The sequence below is a fragment of the Aptenodytes patagonicus genome, chromosome 6, assembly GCF_965638725.1.
Source record: "Aptenodytes patagonicus chromosome 6, bAptPat1.pri.cur, whole genome shotgun sequence".
Classification (NCBI taxonomy): Eukaryota; Metazoa; Chordata; class Aves; order Sphenisciformes; family Spheniscidae; genus Aptenodytes; species Aptenodytes patagonicus.
The window spans coordinates 44703835-44724081 of record NC_134954.1 but is presented as its reverse complement, the minus strand read 5'-3'; the positions used below and the strand labels follow the sequence as shown (position 1 = coordinate 44724081).

The 20247-nt window shown below is 39.9% G+C and overlaps 1 protein-coding gene across 9 annotated transcripts in view; it reads right to left on the bottom strand.

Moving 5' to 3' along the window:
- SPATS2L (spermatogenesis associated serine rich 2 like) overlaps positions 1 to 20247 on the bottom strand; it is a 152036-nt gene that overhangs the window by 13550 nt on the left and 118239 nt on the right. For all 9 annotated transcript variants that reach the window (XM_076342320.1, XM_076342321.1, XM_076342319.1 and 6 more), the window contains 4 exons: positions 17181 to 17230; positions 15968 to 16208; positions 10627 to 10827; positions 10064 to 10199 (listed from right to left, as the gene is read on the bottom strand). In XM_076342320.1, the coding sequence (XP_076198435.1) occupies positions 10064 to 10199; positions 10627 to 10827; positions 15968 to 16208; positions 17181 to 17230 (628 nt within the window). The remainder of the gene's footprint in view (positions 1 to 10063; positions 10200 to 10626; positions 10828 to 15967; positions 16209 to 17180; positions 17231 to 20247) is intronic.

Genomic DNA, 20247 nt, shown 5'->3' with positions numbered 1-20247 from the left:
CTCTCTTGACAAATGGAAAGGAACGTACTAATTCTCATCTGGAAGTGTACAGCCACATTTCTCAGCTTGGAAATCATGAACTACCACATGTCATGGAATAATGGGTGAAGTTAATGTTTCTTTAGGAATATCATAGGTCAACAAGCGCTAGGAAATGCTACGTCTCTTCTTAGTTCACATAAGGGTCAATGATTAAGGAAACAGAATAGGAATCAATTTGATTCCTTTCTAGTCACATAGAACACTTCAGTGCAAAACTGACGAACTCCTCCTCCATCAAGAACTTGGCAAAGCTATAAACAAACAAAAATGACAGAGAAAGCTGGAAATCTGGATTGGAAAAAAAAAAAAGACAAAAACCCAAAACAAACACAAAAAGAAAACTAAATGCTAACAGATATAGAAGGAGAAAGGACAAGAACACCATGGAAAAATCAATGGATCAAATTTTGTCTCTTTTTCCTGCTAAGATCCCACTGTTTTCACATGAAGCTTAGAGAGCCACTCAAGATGAACAGCTTCTTAACTCATGAGAAGTTTAACTGGTTTTAATGTATTTTCTGGAATAATGCCCTACTCAGCTCAACAGGATGATCATGATCAGACCACATTATTGAGAACTGCTCAAAGCTCGGCTCAGCAATGCCTCCCGGGAATGCATTTTCTTTCAATGCTTCTTAGTGTCCACTTGATACCAAAATGTTGTATCAAGCTGGTATCAAGTGCACAGCCTGCAGCCAGTGGTGTGCTGTGGAGAACTGGATACTGGGTGCTAGAGAAACTTTCTGCACACTCACGTATCACCAGGTTTGGGCTGTAGCAGAGCAAGGAACAGAATGCATTTCAGATCTAAAGACACCTCAGGGAAAACGTTCTGCTAATTCCTTCCCCTCCAGTTATGCTTGGGTCTTCTATAGATGCTAGGAACCAGGGTTGAAATCATAAACATGCTTCTTTAGCTGAGGTTCTGGAAAGGTCATACCCTTATCAATTTTTTCTGATTACTCCCAGCACTAACATTCTATCAGGCTTCAGCCATCCCTTCTCCTTCCCTCCAACATCAGCACTTGAGTATATTCCATATACCATTTGAGACTCCTGTGACAAACACACAACTCAGCACCACCACTTTCCTCTCTGAATGTACCCGAATCCATGCCCTAATCATCAGCCTGTAGGATTCCCTGCTGTAGTAGTATTTGCCAGTTCTGCTGTAAGTGTTCAGGTTTTTATGATACATTTATAATACTCACTGGAGCAAATACTGGGACTCAGATCCCTTCTCCCATTCACCAGGCTCAAGGACAGATCTGAATCAAGTGAGTCTTATACTCCATGACTGATGCTGGAGCCAAGACAGAGTAACCCTACTACGTCTTTCTTTTCTGTCTCCCTTTGCAACATCTCTCTTCTGAAAGGTCTGATTCTGTTCTTCTCTTACCCCTCGCTTTTTCAGGATCAGGGCCTGGGTACCAAACTCTAGCTATCAGCATCGTATCATTGTTCACCGCAGGTGAATATCTGTAGTTTGGAGCACAGGATTCATCACTGTTTGATTTTAATATCCAGACGAAGTTTTGAGGTGGGGTTCAGGAAGGAGACAATTTTGCTGAAGGAACACAGCAAGTCAGAGGCTTAACATAGAGGACATGCAAACAGGGCCAGGATACAGCCAGTGCTCATGCTGTAGAGATACGAGATGCAGCAGGAGAGGCAGCACCTCTCTAGGATTCATTTTGCTGAAGTGATTCTGAAGGCAAGAGCATAAGTTTCCTATTCCTGGTCAAATGGACAGTACTCATGCCTTGGACTTACGCAGGCTGGCAGAATTTACACTACTATACAATGGGAAAAGAGCTGCAAATGCCAAGCTGCAATAAGTTGCCGGCACAGCAATGATAGAGGTAAGTTATGCTGACAGCTGCCTCAATTTCACAGTTTCATACTCAGAACAAATTCTGAATTTGTTCTGACATTAGTGGAAACAAATTAATCTTCCTCCAGTTCACTGCATGAAATTTAGTGCTTGCACAGTGAAAAAGAAAAGATATTTTCAGTCAGCTGCAATACCCCAAAATCCCACTATAATGATTAAAGTTATAAGTGCCTCTTCAGAAAAGCTGCTTCAGATTGCCAGGCTGGCTGATTTATAGCTTTACTGATGAGAAACAGAAGGGTTCCAGATGACCAGAATCTTCTCTTTCCTTCTACCTCTTCTAGGCATTATGATAAACCTATTGTCCCTGAAGAGACAGGGAAATAATAAGACCAAGCTGACATGGAGGCAAACATGCTGACACAACTCACAAAGGTAAGCCACAGCTGCATGGCAGAGGTTACTGTTAAGAGTGTAATTCAAATGAGTCCTTTCAAAACCCCGTTAAACCCCCCAAAATACCAGTTTTCTCCTTGAGGTGTTTAATGAGCTTCACTTTCCCCTGAACCAGCTTTGTGCACAGTTTGAGAATGAATGCTGTGTTGGAGCCTGAGGAAGACACAATCAGCTGTGGCATTCTGAATGACTGCAGCAGAGCTCTTCATCTAGAAGGGGGAAAGAACTATTTTTTCATGGGTACCCTCTGGGGTCTGGTTCAGCAGGTAGGACGCTGGAACACCGATGTACAATTTGAGTCCTTTTTTCATGAGGAAGGGAGTTAGTTGTGGGACACTGCTGGAGTTTGACAGCTTAGGCTTCAAAAAAAGAAAAAAAAAACCAAACAGCACACCATTCTCCAGTGAGTTTGCTCTGTCAGCAGGCTTTGGAACAGACCCCAGTAGCTCCTTAAAGTTGTGCTGGTTAACAATCTGCTGACAACTCAAGCAAGTTTGAGTGACATTAGTACTGTCACTGTCTCTGCTATATCTGAGCTGAGATTACATGCAAATTCATGGGATAGTCCTGATAAGCTCAGCATTGGTCTTTAAGCGTTATGCCTTAATTCACGTACACATTTCCCTTCTAGCATGAACATATTTGACCCACAGGTGGAGTGAAAAGACAGCTGATAAGAACCTCTAAGCCAATTGTATTTCATAAAAGAATCCCCCACCTCAATCCATAAACCAGAACTGTCCTTGTCAAACTTTCAGCACAAGGAACTAGAATGATGTGATGAGAATGTAAATATAAAGCCCAATCACCTGTAATGGGTGATTACAAGCTTTATGGGATTACTGAATAGCCATGCTATTTTGTAATTGGAGAAATGATACTTCAAGTTTTCTTTATATTAATAAACCTGTAGGAAAAGCTGTTGTTACACTACATATTTTGCTATGTCTCAGTAAATGATATTCTTCCAGTATTAGCTCAATAGTTTTTAAATGTTCATGGTGCTTGAAGGTTTTTTGATCACTGTATTAGCATATGCACAATGTTTACTAAGCAAACCAGATTACATGAATTTTCATTCTGACCACAAATACAGTCTGACAATAAGCAGATAAACAAAAGACAGAACAAATCAATTTCACCAAAATCCTTCCCTCTGCAGTATACCATCGGGTAAAAGTAAAAATGCCTGAAGGCTTTTAGTTATTCAAGTTTATTTTTTGTTATTCTTTATCTACCTTCACTAATATTGTTCTCTTCAGCAGCCAGCTAGCACAGTGGGGCCTGGTAAAGCCGTTATAATTAAAGGTCTGTTTAATTTTTCTTTTAAGATCTCTTTACAAACAATTAGAAATTTATTGCCTGATCATAAAAACTTGTTTAAGCTGAAAACTGGCATGGAAAACCTTTTCCTGAAAGAACACTTCTAAATTTTATTTATTTAGAAATGAAGGTATCACCTCAGGATTTGGCAGAGTTTTAACAACTGTGAGTGAGTTGTACCATGGCTTGTTAGCATCCTGCACATTTTTACATAAATTTGTAAAGTATTTCTTTCCTATTTGAGTCTCAGTTCTGATCTGACTACTGAGGTATTGAATATATTACTGGTTTTATGTATTTTAAGCCTAAACACACTCTGGCAAGGCAGAAGACTGTGGTCCCTGTTGTTGGGCTCCTGCTACAGAGGAGAGGTAACTTTCCCAAAAGCATCCTGGAAAGTGGCCACAAAGAAAGTAGAAGAGTCTGGCTCTTTGGTCTAACACCTGTTGAATTTTTTTTGAGACAATTATTCCCTATGTGTGTTTAATAAGTTAGATTTCTCCTTAGTCTGACAACAATGAGATCAGAAAGGATATATTCACTTTTCATCCACAAAAGCATAAACAATCTACATTGTTTAATAACGTAGATTTAGTAAGACATACACAAAAGCAACAATCTACCTGCATGGTCCCAAAAAGCACACGTGCTTGTGTTTTACTGAGGAAGACAAACACACCTATGAATGACTGAAAGGGAAGAGGGGAGACGCAAGGCCATAAAGTATAAACAACAGTCTAAGAGGCAGTGTAATTCACCTTTGGATTTCACCTCTGTAATCTGTCTTTGCAAGCTTAGTAAAAAATAAGGGGATGAAGCAAGTATCTGTAAAAGACAAAGGGGCCAGAAGGGGGACATTATGTATCTTATTGAAACTTACCCTCCCCTCCCCCCCCCCCCAAATTTCATGAGCTCCATCTGTTCTCTTCACTAATACACAGAAAGGGTAATCCCAAACTGCTGGAGGTCGCGAGAAGAAAGTAAGCACCAGCCCCTCTCCTGGTGCTGCAGCTCTGCAGGCAAGTAGCCAGCCTGAGGCCAAAGCTCTTGGATCTGGTCCTCCCAGACCCCCCAGGCAGTAGGGACAGGGCCCAGGGGCCTTGGTGAAAGGACTGGTCTTTGAAGGTACCTGAAAACCCAGCTGGGTCTGAGGAAACCTAAATGCTTGGGAGACTGTTTTTTCCTTCTCTGCACTGGCAAGGTTATGGACTGGATCATGTGACTGATGGGCAAACAAATACCACAACAAACTGCAAGAGGATTTGAAAATCTGTACTTTAGAGGCATAGGGACTACCCAAGGTCAGCTGGTGGACACAGAAAGCTAACGAGAACTGCCTGGAAATGCAGAGAGAAACAGCACAGGAACTCTGTTTAGTGTAAAACAATACTAGTCCTGGCCTTTCCAGCCATCTGCCCATGCTTTGAACTACCACATCGCTAACACAGGCAGGCAGGTCTTCATCTGGTGCCACTGATTCTGGCCTATGGGAAACAGAAAACCATTATCTTCACAGTTTGCCAAGTAGGGGTCCCAGAAAGGGGATGACTGTGTTCACTCACTGCTCTTCAGCTGTGAGCACTGGCAGCATTGCTCATCACCCAGCACTGTTAGTACAGACACAACTATGTTCTTTTAAATGGCTTCCTCCCCCATTCAACCACTCCTCTGCTTTGACTTTCACTTAGAAAACAATAGAAAAACTGCTTTATCTTCCCCAAATATACAGTACATGCTTCCTAGTTGTTCCCTGAATGTATTTTAATATATTTTAAAATTGTTAGTATTGCCAAACTCCATTTTTCCAGCATTACAGCAGAGTCAATTTTTTATCCAGCCTATGGTGGAGCTTTCAATTGCTTTTTGTTCACTCAAAAAAAAGAAAGCATCAACTGTGTTGGTTTTTATGCTCTTTATAAAGCATTGGACATACCAATGTGTTTGAGATGCAAAGAGCAGAGGAGGCTTGTCTTTCTTTGGTCCAGTTCTGCATGCAGTGTAATTAAACCTGGCCCTTACTATTTCCTACAGACTATCTTCCATTTTTGGGTGGAAGCAGACTGTATGGGCAAGTAGCAGATGTTTCCTTTTAGTTCTCCATATGACTGTGCAGATGCCCAATATGTGAAAATGATTATCTGGCAAGAGGTGTTATGAGGAACTGTGGCTCCTTTTGTGCTCTACACATTTCACTCAGATTTCCTGGGGCTCTCTTTTTATCCCCAAGATCATTATTCAGTCTCTTGGTGAAAAAGTGAAACACAATTATAGCATGCGGGTTTTAATCTTGGCAACAAATGTCTCAAGTGCACTCTAGCGAGAGGGGAGTTTATCTAGCTTTTCTGACCTTTCCCTGCAACTTAAGCACTATTTGGTATTCTTTTTTTCCTTGCCCTACACTACTGTGAGACATGGCTATGCTCTGACATGTTTTACATCCAAGCAATAAGTGGAGCAGCTTCTGTTCTCACTCACAGAAAGGTATTCCTGACAACCATACACCAAAGCTGGATGCAATGAGGAGAGATACTGGCTCAGGGGGTACTGTTAAAAGGGTCTTCCTCATAACTTTCAGGTGCACATACGAGTTGGAGAAACAGTGCCCTGCAGCTTGCTCTGCACAGCACTCTCATAGCCTTGGGGAAAGCAATGTCATAGAAAGCCCTGCAAGAACAGGGGTGACAAGAGTGCTAGGTCACAGCAGAAGCACAATCCACAGGAGACTGCAAAAGACTTCTCGCAGAGTGGGGCAAAATACCCTGCCTGGTCCAGCCCATGGCCTGTAAAATGCTCTGGTGTCTTCTGGCATGCAAAAGCACTGCATAAAAGCAACTCATTATCACTTGTTCTGAGCACGCAGAGAATTACTCCAGTTGGCAGGAACTCCTGGGAGGCTCTTTAAGAAAGTAAGCCCACTGCAGTGTTTTTAAATAAACATCTTTCTGGGATTGTTTTTTGGCCCCATTTAAGTAAAAAGTTAAATCCAGAAGCAAGCACTGCATTTTTTTTTTCCAAGCTTTTACAGGTGTTCACAGCACACCTGCTCCCTACCACTCCTTTTTTAGATTTTTGCCAGATAGGTGACTTTTTAAATAGCAGCATAGTACTGACTGAGCATGTTCAGGAGTGACTTCCCTTCATCGGTTAGGTCAAGCTGTGAAATACTGAGCCAGACAGAGACATGGACTTCCACTGGCAACTATCACTCAACAGTTTCTGCTGCTAAAGGAGGAGTTGTTGTGAATCTTTCTGCTGAAGCTTTCAGGACACCTTAGACCACATGTGCTATTCATTTATCTCCATAATAATGGTTTCATATGCTATGTGGAGGTAGGAGGAAGATAGATGATGTTATCTTTGCATTTCTTCATTCTTTTTGTGGGTTAAACCACTACATTGGTAAAATCATGAAAAGATTTTAAAAAGATTATTAGAAAGTCCAAAAGATTACTGACTCTTGAAATGCAGTTTTGATTCTGACCTTGATAGTAAATGCAAAAAGGACACAAAAAGGGTCTTTTATCCTATTGCCAAAGGAAGAAAAAGAAAAACAAACCCAAGAGAGACAACAGAAAGTAGTATGTGTTTCAGCATTCAGCTGCAATGCAAGATTAAAGCTTCTGACTTCATTTAGCTTCACTAAAACCCCTTTGGTGGTGACAGCTGTGTGTAACAGGAACCAGTTAAGCTCCCATGTAGGTTATGGTATTGAGCCCATTCAAGTATTCCCTGCAGTTCTGACCACAGACAGCACTTAGTTGCTGTTGTATGTTTATCTGTTGTACATCTCAACCAGTCCACACTCCAGCAGCAACTGGGAGAAGAACTTGCAAAAAGCTTTGGAATCACTGTCACAAAGGTGACCAGATATCGTTATCATGCCCTTGCTTTTGGTTACTCCATAGCATTCTGGGAGCAACAGTTTAGCTGAATTGCTTCATTTTCCCTTGATAGACAAGTTGACTGTGCCACAGCGAAATTCCCATGCCCAAGGAGGGTGATAAATATGCAAGAGGTTGAGTGCTCACTTAATTACCTTATCCTCCCGCTACTAGTAGTGATGCTTTGTTCAACTTTGAAGCAAGGAAACTGCTATGTAAATAACACAAACTAAATTGTTCAGTTCAGGAATACGATGTATGAGGTCTGAAGCTGTATGTATCACTGGTTCTGGCGATTTCTACTCAAATCCAGTGAATCTACAGCAGTTGGCAGCAAGTTTTTGTAAATGAGGCGCTAAAGACAGCTCTTCCCATCTTTTTCAGAATTTAAGCTACAAGGTCATATGAAATATCCCCAAACTGGTTTTAATTTTAGCAAAGAAGGTGTTAAGTCATGCATTTTACTGTTTAAACCAAATTTTCCCTTCATTCATTTGAAGAAAAACCTAAATATTAGGCTTATGAGCTGCCAAAAGCAATGTAGCCCGCATTGAGATTTCCATAAACATATCCTGCCATTATACTGTCCTTGTTGCAATGGTATACTACGCACATGAAATTGCTTTGTGACACCTGAATATTCAGAGCACAGATCTGTTGCATTCTAGAGCTTCTGGCAGACTCCACTCCAATGATTTAGGCACTGAAGCTGGTAGGAGGTAAAATTAAATGAAGCCTATTCAAAAGTTTTCCAGGCTGTTTTTCATCATTTTAAGTCTACTTCAATTTACATACTCTTTTGGGGTCATTTTGTCTTTTCCCCTATTAAGCTCACGTATTAACACATTTTAGCGTTAGGCAATACACTTTAGTGTTTTTCAAGCTAAAACGTGACTAATGAAGAATTTCAGTTCTGAATTTACTAATATAGCACTTCCCCCACATTCTTAGATCACGATAGAGTTCTAAGCCTGTTCCATGACCAGAGCAACTATCATTTAAAGACTGAATTGACTGTGACTGCCTGCAAACAAGATTAGACATGTAAGTGACATTATATATTTTTAACACTGTTACAAAAAAAAATTTGAGTGAGAACTACACAGCAAGTGAGACCCAACTATGAGTTTACTCAGAGAAAAGGTCAGGGCCTTCTTAGCAGAAACCATAAACATTTTAAGTTTCCTAAAATCATACGAAAACACCCCTGAGAACTACCAAAAAAAGGTGCAAGGTGTTGGTGAACTTTACTTAATTTTTCTATACCAACAATACAATTACTGCATTTTAGTTCATAAGCAAACATCACTATACTGGCTCCAGAGCACTCCTGACAGCAATACACAGTTTAGTACAACTGGTGATTGCAGCCCACGTTCATTGGAGTACAGAGACAGAAACCTTACTGCTAGACAGTAAGGTACACTGGTGGCTCAGTGCAACAGAATCTTCCACAAAATCAGCTCAGTAGCACTTGGACTTCCTGCTCATACAGAAGTGGAGCCCCAGCGGCACTGAAGTCACTTTAGATGCATCATTGAAGACAATGAATACACCACTGAAGTCCAGAGTTAAACTTCTGCCAATACTACAGCACTTTCATAAAATATGCTCATAAAAATACTGACAAATATTGTGGACGAATTAGGGGTGAAAGGTTTTTGTACTCTTCTGTGATTTGTAACCAAATCTTGTACATTTTAATACAATTTTTTCTGTTTACTGCAACACTGTATAATACACAGGTTTTATATGGCATCTATGCTTAATAAAAGGCTGAGTAAAACTCAAACCAGAAAATATTTTTCTATGACAAGTATATACAAAATATGCAACTTGCTATTACAGCAATTATTTCTGCTACAAGTTTTCAAAGGGTGTAGACATATATGCTGAAGAACAGGAATAACCAACATTATAATTATATGGAAAAAATTTAGAAAAAAAGGAGAGATAAAACAATGAGGAAAAAGAATGAACTAGAGATGAGAACTGGAAATGAAGTGATGGATGGGAAAGTTAGAAGAAACTATGAGGGAAAGAAAAAAAAGGAATGGTGGGATAAGAAGCAAAAGATGGTGGGATATGAAGAGACAGTAAAGGACTGGCTGTCAAAGAAGATAAGATCAAAGAAGTATAAAAAGAAGAGATTTAAAGAAGGTAAAAGAGACTTCAGAAAACCCCACAGACAGGATTTTTGAAAAAGCTTTCATTTGCTCAGATATGCTGCCACTGAACTTGATAAAAAGAAATTAGGTCAAGATGGATCACTTAGGAAAAAAAAAACATAGTGAGATTTTTTTCAAAGAACAAAGTTTTGTCTCCCTTTATGTATGTAAACATACACTTATGCATATATTACTTCCTGGTTGGTGAAGAGTTACTTAATGGCACCACATATTTTTTTGATGAAACCAAATGCTGCAAACAAACAGGGTGTAAGTGACCCCTCCCCACCAATGCCAGTGGCCTGATTAGCCCCTCTTTTCTCAGGTGGTGTGGATGGACCTCAAGCTGATTTACCTACCAGCTGTGTAACTCTGCAAAAGCAGCTTTGATCTTCTTCACTGAATTATCCACTTCCTCTTTGATCATCATACGATATCTGGTTAGAGAAACAGTGCAACGCTGCAGGTCTTTTACTGATTTTTCAATGTTTGGCCCTAAAATAGAAAACAAAAATTGCACAGAAGTCAGAAAGCTGGTTTCGGCTTTTCTGAATGAGGGAGCAGAAATAGTTCAATGTGTTATTTGCCCAGATTAGGATGAAGCAGTTATCCTACTGAAGTCCATAAATCCAATTTTTCCATAGTCCTTCTGTAGTGCTCTTCAGTTTCTAAACATGTTTGCTCAAATTCATTCCCCAAATCAAATAAATGTTAAAACAGCACTATTAATTCAAATTATTTTCAATTTCATTCAATAAAATGTTAAATAGACCATAAATTGTTCTACTAATTTCTGTTACACTGAACATGATTCTGCTCTCACTTTCCAACACATCTCTTCTTCACATATGTGCTTTTTTTTTTCCCAGAGGCCTCAGTTGTCTGATCACCTCAGCACACAGCAACCAGGGATCCAATTTACCTCTTCTTTTGACTGAATCATCTGTCTTTGTTTCAAGTTGGGTTGTAGCATTGTATGATTTAACTGAAGAAGATTTTGACTTTGGCCTGCCTAGGTTACACTGGAGTTGAACTGATGACTGAAGAGACTCATGCTGTTCTACTCCATTCATAGTCTTTGGGTTTAATTCCACAGATACTCTCTGGTGTTCTCGTTCTTTGTCTGCAAGAAAACATCAAGGTAGAAAAACAGGGTGTTATAAGATTAAGAAAGATATGAAGCCTTATTGTTCAGTCTGAATGACAAGTAAGTTTGTTTGTTTTTTTTCACTGGCACACATTCTACAGAACCTCGGAAAGCAGTGACAGAACAGAAACAAAATGGTTTTGGTTATTAAACACTAATCTGAACACAACTGTTTCAACAGTCTAAAAAGAAAAACCCATAAAAAAATCAACTCTTCCATGGTGATATGAAAAAATACCTCATAACATAGAAAGCATACTACCAATTGTAATCTTTGCCCAAATATTAAGAGAACAGAACTAGAAAGGAAGTCTGCTATAGAAAGCATGAGACTTTAATGTTGAGATATACCTATATATATATATATATCTATCTCTACCTCACACAAAAAACATTCATCTTTTAATCAGCATTTTAAAAGCACTGGTTAATTAACATTCCTACCTGAAATACTTACCTTGCCTGACTACAGATTTCTATCAAAAGCAGCTGCTAAGAGGGACCAAGCAGGAAATGAAACAACGTCAAAGATTAGGCTCCTGGGTTCAACAGCTTCAGACGGGTAAGATAACAATGCCCAAGCCTGTTTGGCTGCCACAAGACAACCTGGTTTACTCTTTCCAAGACTCCAAAGGGATTCAAGATATCAGCATCATAACAGAGGGACAAGCAGCCAAAGAATGGCTATGAAAACTGACAGGTAAGGCCAGCTATTACTGCCACTGTGAATTTTAGTTAAGGAAACATGCATAGAAAATGATTTGTTGCGTTAACTCATTTTTCTAATCTTTGTACTCACTTTGATGAATGAATGATAGTTTGTTCTGAAGATGCTCTTTATGCATCACTTTATTCAGCTGATGTTGTGTGATGTCTGGAGAAAAGGGGCTTGTCAGATTAACAGCTGGATTGTAAAACCACGGAGTGGGATTAACACTGTTGGGACTGAGGGATACCACCTGGACAGCTCCAGGATATCAACTAGTGACTTCTTTGTGCCCTGGCTGGGCACTAGGATGGGTGTAGAGTACATCTTGGTATGTTTCCATGGCAATCACATAACGCCAGAGGAGCAAGGAGGAACATCAGTGCCCACACTTCTAAAACAGCTTTTGTTTATGGGCTTTAAAAGGTGAGTCTGCAAACAGAAGAAGTATCTTACATAAAATAGTATGTAAGAAAATAGCTAAAGAAGTTAAAGAAACTTGCCTATCTGTGAAAGCAAGAAACACCAGGTATGCAGCACTCTGAACATATCAATGCAGATACCAGTCTCACACACAGCAAGGAACTCTGTCCTGAGCAATATAAGTGCCGTTAACCTCGTGCAACCCTGGCTGCATCTCACACTAACACTGATAGCTTTGATTTATAAAGAATGTTCTTTCTACTGCCAGTTGAGGCTGACCTTGCTAAACAACTCCAACAGATAGTTAGAAACAAGCGGTCTATCAGCTAAGCTATAGAGAAAGGCCAAGGCTATTGGGTTCTGTTCCCAAGATTAGATCTTTTGAAATTTGTTGTTGAAGTGCAAAATTGTTATTTACTGCATTTAATTAGCAGCTTTGGTATACTTGTCAAGACAAATGACAAACTGACAGCTTTTAGCCCAAAGAAAGTCATCTAGAACAATGGTTATATTCTAAAAACTTTTTAATCATCTTTTGTCTGCGATATACTTTGACGCTGTTTCTTCCAAAATGACACGAGCTACTTTGAAACCCAGCAGCAAGGTGACCAACATAGCCTCGCAAACAATACCTTAGTATGCTGCAACTGAACTTTCAAATTTGCTTGAGGACAATCAACACAATTAAAAATAGATTGAGAAAGTTTGCATCAAATCTCTGAAGACTTGGGCCAGCTAAGAAACGTATAACAAAATCTAGGGACAAAGTCTGTCTCAAATACTTGAAAGAGAATTCAAAGGTTGGGTAATAGTACCTACAAGTAAACTGTTGCAGGGTTCAGTACGTGGTGGCTTGGAACTTCAGCACTAGTCTAATGTGTGACCTCCGCTGTATTGACCATCAAGTATTACCAGACCTGCTAGTAATGGCAGCAGCCCAAATAAACTTGCTTTGATATCTGCTGAGCTGCCATCTTCAAAATGAGTGGTTTATCTTTTTATAACAGCTTGCCATTCAAAACCTTTTAAATAAAGTGAAACTCAAGGGATTCTTCGGCTGAAAGAAAAAAAAAACACCTCCCTTGAGATATAAACAGAAAGTTTGAAGGATTCACTAAAAATCATCCTACATGAAAAACAATTTAAAAAACTAGGAGAGAGATCAGTACCCAATTTGTATCTGGTTTTACCCAAGTCCCTGCAAAAGTAATAGCATGGCAAGGCAGCGTTAAATATCCTTTCAGTGCATTCATGCCCCTTCTTTACAAGGGCATGCACAGAAACGGTAGCTGTAAGTCCTTCAGATCCTGCGTTGCCAAGGGCTCTAAGAAGGAGAGTTGGAGGGTTTGTTCTGGTCACGATTTTGAAGTAATCTGGTTTATTGGGGGCCTTTTCCTCTTCAAGATATTGAGGGAGAGCCCCTGAACTGACTCATAATTAAGTGAAACACTCCCTAAGGCCCTCCATGATGAGGCAATTTGGCTTTCCAGGGCCTTGAATTCTGTGCTTCATTTTCTCTAGCAGGTCTTGATTCCCTGTGGGAAACCATCACACAAAAAAGCAACAACTAAAGACTTCTTGGAAAAAGAAAGATAGAATAACAGCAAGAAATAAGCAGACCTGAACTAAAGTTAATAGCCGCATGTTCTCCCCTATCATTTTCTAGCATGGGACGCATTATGGAGAAACACTAGCTACACTGCATCCTCCCTTCTGGTCCCTGAAGTCCCTTCCAGGCAGCCAGGATTTTATGGCTCTGAAAGACCTAATCTCACAGACTGTGAGTTGGTATAAGCAAAGCTCCAACCTCATGTTCCTCATGGGGAGGAAAGCGTAAGGGACTGTCAGCAGACACCTGACTATGAACCTTCTAAGCTGTGAGCTGTGTGAAGGTGGCAGTCAAATGACTACAGTAACATTAATTTGATAGGGAAGGAACCAAAACAAACAAGCCAGACAAGGGCAAAACAAAGGAGATTACAACACAAGAAGGAGCAATATGAAACGGGTGCACTTTGGACTCACTTCAGCATTTCAAACTGCTTTAGAACAGTCTGTCTGACTTGCTCAGAAACCACAAGGGTGCAGCTGCTGGCCCCTGAGGGATCCTAATCACCCTTCTATTTAGTTCCATGCACTTCAGCACAAATTTAACAATACATAGGTGGCTTTTGACCTTAAAAATGTAGCTATTATACTGGCTGCAAAGACAAGGATTCCAGTGCAACTGGAAGTGAAGAAGAAACTCTTTCCTTCTCTGTATTAAACAAATTGTCAGGAACTTTTTTTACTATGCAAGGGAAACTTGAATATTAAAGTTTCAGGTTTTCCTTTCTCTCCATTTCCTTTCCTTTCTTTTCCACCTTTTTCTTTTATTTTCTCCCTCTCTCCCCTGTTTTTGAAACAGGGGATATGTGGAAAAGTTTATAAAAATTGTAAAGCTAGGGTAATATCTCATTTGTCACTTGTAAAAGCAAAGAAAAATTCTGAGATACTTTTTGCCCTTGGTATGTACAACTCTACACTGTATCACGTCAAAGAGGAAAAAAAAGGACTCAATCCCAATGCCACAGAAAAAGATCACTAAAAGCATGGGTACTCTTACTGCATTCAGGTCTGTTACCCCTTAGAAAACACTCCCCATACATGGACAATTCAGTCTATGAATCTTTATTCATGCATGTATTGTTTCAAAAAAAGCAATTCTAGGAAGTTTGACATGGGAGCTTGACATATATTTATACCACAAATGTTTACATCTTGCATAATAAGTAGCAAGAATGCTTTTAGTATTATGGAAATGCAGAATTTTCTGGCTTATGGCATATTCTATCCAAAGTAAGTGGAAGTTTTTAGCAAGGGCGGGAAGAGTATCTCTGATCCTTTGCAAGGCACCAAACTCTTATGACAAAACTTCTTGGTAAGTAGTTCGTCTATTTGGCTGCTATAGGTTGCAGAGTTTTCATTTAATTGACCAGACGCTGGCACCAAAGTCATCTGGAAGCAGCAGAGAATTAATTTCAGGACAATCATCCATTTGGCACATTCCTTTAAAATGAGGTTTGAGAGCTGTATTTGCAAACACAGAAAAAGGGATTTCAGGGAAAGTTCTTTTAATGCAGTCTTACATACTGCTTAAGACAGAAAGAAAATACTAACAGCAGTGATAATCTAGGGCTGTCAGAAGTTTGAAGTGTGAAGAGCTGAAAAACCATTACCAGTACTGGCAGCAATTAAATACGAGCTTTATGAAAGGATACTTGAAGGCAAAAGCTTTCACAGAGCTTCTCCCCCAGAGGAGAAGGTTTGTTTTCACTGATGTTGCTATAATCATAACTCTGTATCTACTACAACCCAGTGGAGAAGAGCTTTCTGTGTTACTGTCCCCCAGAGTTTCAGAATCAGTATCTAGACCCCAGCAGAAACCTGTGTGTACTGAAAGGCTATCAGACTGCCTTCCCTCAACAAAGGCCCTCCCTCCCCTGTTAGGGAAAGCCAGTGGAGATCTACTGCGACAAGCCTATTCAGGGAAGATGAGGAAGAGAAAAAATGGACTAGTCTGGACTAGGCAATAAAGAAATCCTGTAATATGCCACAAGATCATACTGCTCAGATGACTTTGCTCCAGATGAGGGACTTCATTGCTTCTGTCACCATTTAACACTCAAGCCATTTTCTAACCCTGCATTCTTCTGTATTTATATCTGTAATATTCTGTATCGGCTGGGCCTCTAATTATAGTTTGATCCTTTTGTCTCTAGAAAAAAAAGACATTTTGCAAGGAAACATATTGCAAGGCGAATTGTGCCCAGATACAGACCTACCTGCATGACTTTAATAGCTATGTGCATTATTTTGCACAAACACCTCTCCCCAACTTCTTTTTATTATATTCTTCTTCACGGCAATAAAAATACCATAATCTTTATGTAAATGGAGGCTTGGCTATTGCCAGTTAAAAAGGTGTCTTGTGCCAGATGAACTGACCTGTGATTTCTGGACAGACCAGCGCTGACTCTAAAAATCCTGAGCCTTTGTTCTCAAGAGAAGCGGCTTCCAGTTTCTGATTGGCAGAACCACTGCAAGAGTTGTCCTTAGAGCATCCATTCAGATGGCAGTCATATATTCCCTGGGGCTCTTGAGATGCCTTCTCAGGTCCACCATTCTGGTTTTTAGGATCTTTATTGCCTTGGTGCTGTTTAGATTTGCTTCTTTTTCTCCTATTGTTCTAAACGGAGAAATATCGCAAGAACAGACACATCACTCAGCACAACTCATATAAACTCAAAATATAATTAGTAAATTGTTCATGCTCTTAAAATGCCATACAAGTGACATCAGTGTAATGCAATTTACAGGCCATGCTGTGCTATACAATACATTGCATCTGTTCAGCTGAATATATAAACCGTTTCAAATAAAACCTGAAGCCCCAAACTGGTTTCTCCTTTCCTTCCACACAAAATACTTGCATTGCAAAATGGTAACAGAGCCTCCGCTAAGATGCTGCTCAAAATGTTTGCAGTCACTTAGGACAAGCAGTTCCTAACCATCCAGGGGACATCCACGCAGTAACACAGACAAACCCTTAAGGCATCACTCTGATCAGGTAGAAAGTGATCACAGAGGACATAGGCTGGCCACTGCTACTGTAGCTCTCCCAACCATAAAGAGGAGCCTCCATGACAGTGACTTACAGGGCAGCCTCCTGGTACAGCTCCGGCTTGGAGATAACATAAGCATGAAGATCATATCCCAAATACATACTTGAAGCATCTGACTTGATAGTGTCACTAATGCACGACTCCTAATGGATGACTCCTATGCATAAGTTATTTTTACACCTGGCAGCAAAAACTAGCACTGTAAGTGGCTGTGACTATCCAGGGTACAACTGCTTATTAAAAGTGTTTCTGCACATGGGCTGTTTTGGGATTCGTTCTGTACTTGTCCAGGGTCTGGCTCCCACACACATGTACACACTCGTGCTGTCCCAGAAATTCTCTCTGGGACACTGGGCTGGAGAGACAGCAACAGATGAACAGGATTAAAAATAATACACACATTTGCTTTCAAGTATTCTGACTACAGGTGTGAATGAAGTCACCTATGTTAGCAAAGGCAGACAGAGTACTACATTCAACTACAGACAGCTGATAAATGGTCTGAATGCTTTGATTCTCAAAGAGCAAGTTCTTACCTTCTTTTTCCCTGTCATATTCCATTCCTTTAGCACCTGAGTTGCACTGCCTAGAGAAAGGAAAGATAAAACATTTCAACAAAAGTTCAGCTATGAAAAAAGAACAAGTGTGTTCAAGAACAGCTTCTAGTCTCCTAGCTGGGCAGCATTTCCATTTGTTGTTGTGAATTCTCTTATGTGGGGAGAACAAAATGAGAACTGCCATCTTTCTCCTTTTTAGTTACCCGTTTTATTTGATTACACTACATACAGTGGATGGGCTATTTAGCACTACTGTTTTTTATGGCCTTCATTCCACAAAGTGATTAACTGGGTGCCTAACTTAAAGCACTAGCATAAGCCCTGGAAAAATCAACGCTCAAATCTCTTGCCTGAAAAGAGAAGCATCTCAGCACCCTAGTATAAACACTGGGTAAACTAGATAGTCCACCCTGACTCTAAAGCTTCCGAAAGTTTTTAAGTCTTTTGGCATTTTTATCATATACTTCCTATGTGTTATCTGTCACATTCAGAAGACATAAGAACATAAAAATTAAGACTGAATTAGCATCCAAAAGTAATTTCATGGACTCCTGCAGAAATCCTGCGTCACACAAACACAGTAAATTTAGGCCATGCAGGAAAAAAAAAATTGTTAAAATTTATATTGAAAAATGATTACGATTTTGTATACTTGAAATTCTGCCTGCCAGTCCTAATGAGTTGGTTGGATTAATTTATGGAACAAAGCAAGCAGAGCCTTTGTCAGACCAGTGCCAGCTGCCATGTTAGAAGAAAACTCTTCTCCATCTAGTTAACACCATTATTTTGTTCTCCTGGACCCTAAAGCTGAAAATAGATGCTCATGGTAAGCATGCAGTCTGAATCATCATCCAAACTACGATGGCAGTATCTGCCACAATAATCCTTTTAATCACAACCAAGTTAAAGGTCTTCCGCTTGAATTTAAGAATCACTTCACCATCACTGCATAATTCTAGTAAATATTAATTTATTATCCTTTCCAAATGGGTTTCATACTCAGCCATTCTTCTCACTCATTTCAGTGAACTCTTGACAATTTTAGTATTAAGAAGTAATGCTGTTTTCAGACCACCGTGAGTCATCAACTTGTATTCAGCCAAAGACGTGTGAGGTTTTCAAATGTACCAAAATTGTTTTTCTGTCACAATAATCCAGATCCAAGATTATCTGGTGAGTCTATCATGCACATTAGAAGAGATTACGCGTCTTGCTAGCAGTGCTAAGCCTAATTTGTTAAATTGGGAAAAAAATGTGTATGGAATCCATCTGTCCTGGTTTCGGCAGGGATAGAGTTAATTTCCTTCCTAGTAGCTGGTACAGTGCTGTGTTTTGGATTTAGGATGAGAACAAAATTGATAACGCACCTAGTTATCAACAGTTACCTAGCTGTTGCTAGGTAATGCTTACACTAGCCAAGGACTTTTTAGTTTCCCATGCTCTACCGACTGAGAAGGCTGGAGGTGCACAAGAAGCTGGGAGGGGGCACAGCCAAACTGGCCAAAGGGACATTCCATACCATGTGACGTCATGCTCAGTACATAAACTGGGGAAAGCTGGCCGGGGGGGCCGCTGCTCGGGGACTGGCTGGGCATCGGTCGGCGGGTGGTGAGCAATTGTACTGTGCATCACTTGCTTTGTGTATTATTATTATCATCATATTATTATTATTTTATTTCAATTATTAAACTGTTTTTATCTCAACCCACGAGGTTTTCTCACTTGTGCTCTTCCAATTCTCTCCCCCATCCCACCGGGTGGGGGGAGTGAGCGAACGGCTGTGTGGTGCTCAGTTGCCGACTGAGGTTAAACCACGACACCAAAGCCATATTTTGTTTCCTAGATGACACGACAATGCAGACAGAAGAAAACTTCTATTATGTGTATAACTATACATATATCTATATTTAATTACACATGTACATACTTATGTACATATAAATACAATCCCCTCTCCTAAAGGTATACTATCTTTTGACAGACACCACATTTCAGTATGAAGAAATAAACCCAGACATTTGCTGCCTATTCTACTCCGTGCTGCTGAAAATATGCGATTTCACTTGACAGCTTTGTTAACTGTTTTCACAGTATCATCCAACACGCTTTTTGTGTTGTCTGTGTTGTCTTAGCTTTGCTTCCCTCACTTCCCTGTGAATACTATGCACGGTGAGGGTTATTTTGGGGATTCACCCAACTAACCCCAGTTTCCTCCTCTTGGAAATGCACTAACTGTGCAAGTCCCAAAGCCCTCATTTGAATCCACCAGTATATTTTCTTGAACACATCTACAAAGCAGCTGAACAGACCTTCTGATGATGCTTAATTAGGTAAACACTAACGTAGCAAATAAAACATTTGAACTGCTATTTTATTTAACTCAAATTTCACATATAGAAGTAAATTCATAATAGAGATATCACCTATATGCCACTCCAGATATGAAGCAAGATAGGCGCTGATCTCAGGAAACTAAATTTGAACATTTCTTGATTCAGCATGCAGCACCTCTGAGAGAAGAATTGAATGGAGGTGCTCAGCCTTTTCATTCAGCATGGCCGTCCCCATGTTTTTCACTGCATGTGGCAATGCGTTCTCTGTGGTTGTGATATTTCAATCTTAGCAATTTTTGTCATTCACGTGAAAAGATACTCGAAGTGCTAGATTCATTCTATCCACAGTGGCAGCTGAATGGAAACATGTCTTTTCTCATGCTGTTTCCAAACAGTAACAAATATTGGCTGTTTTCAAATGCTCGCTTGCAAAGACTTCTGAACTCAAGGCACAATGATCATAAATTGATGAAGTTCAAACAAAGATCATTTGAACTCAGGTTACAACAGCTTGCTTTTCTTCAAGACTTTGTTGTACTCCTGCAAGGCTTGCTTTTGCCCTGTTTCTTCCTCATAGCAGATGACAACACATGGCTATGAAAGCACTTCCCCTTTTGAGGAGCCATTGGAAACAACTCAAAGACCAGAAGCAAGCAATGGTAACTTAAGACAAAATAAATTGAATGAAAGGAACTTACTGAATAATCATAGAG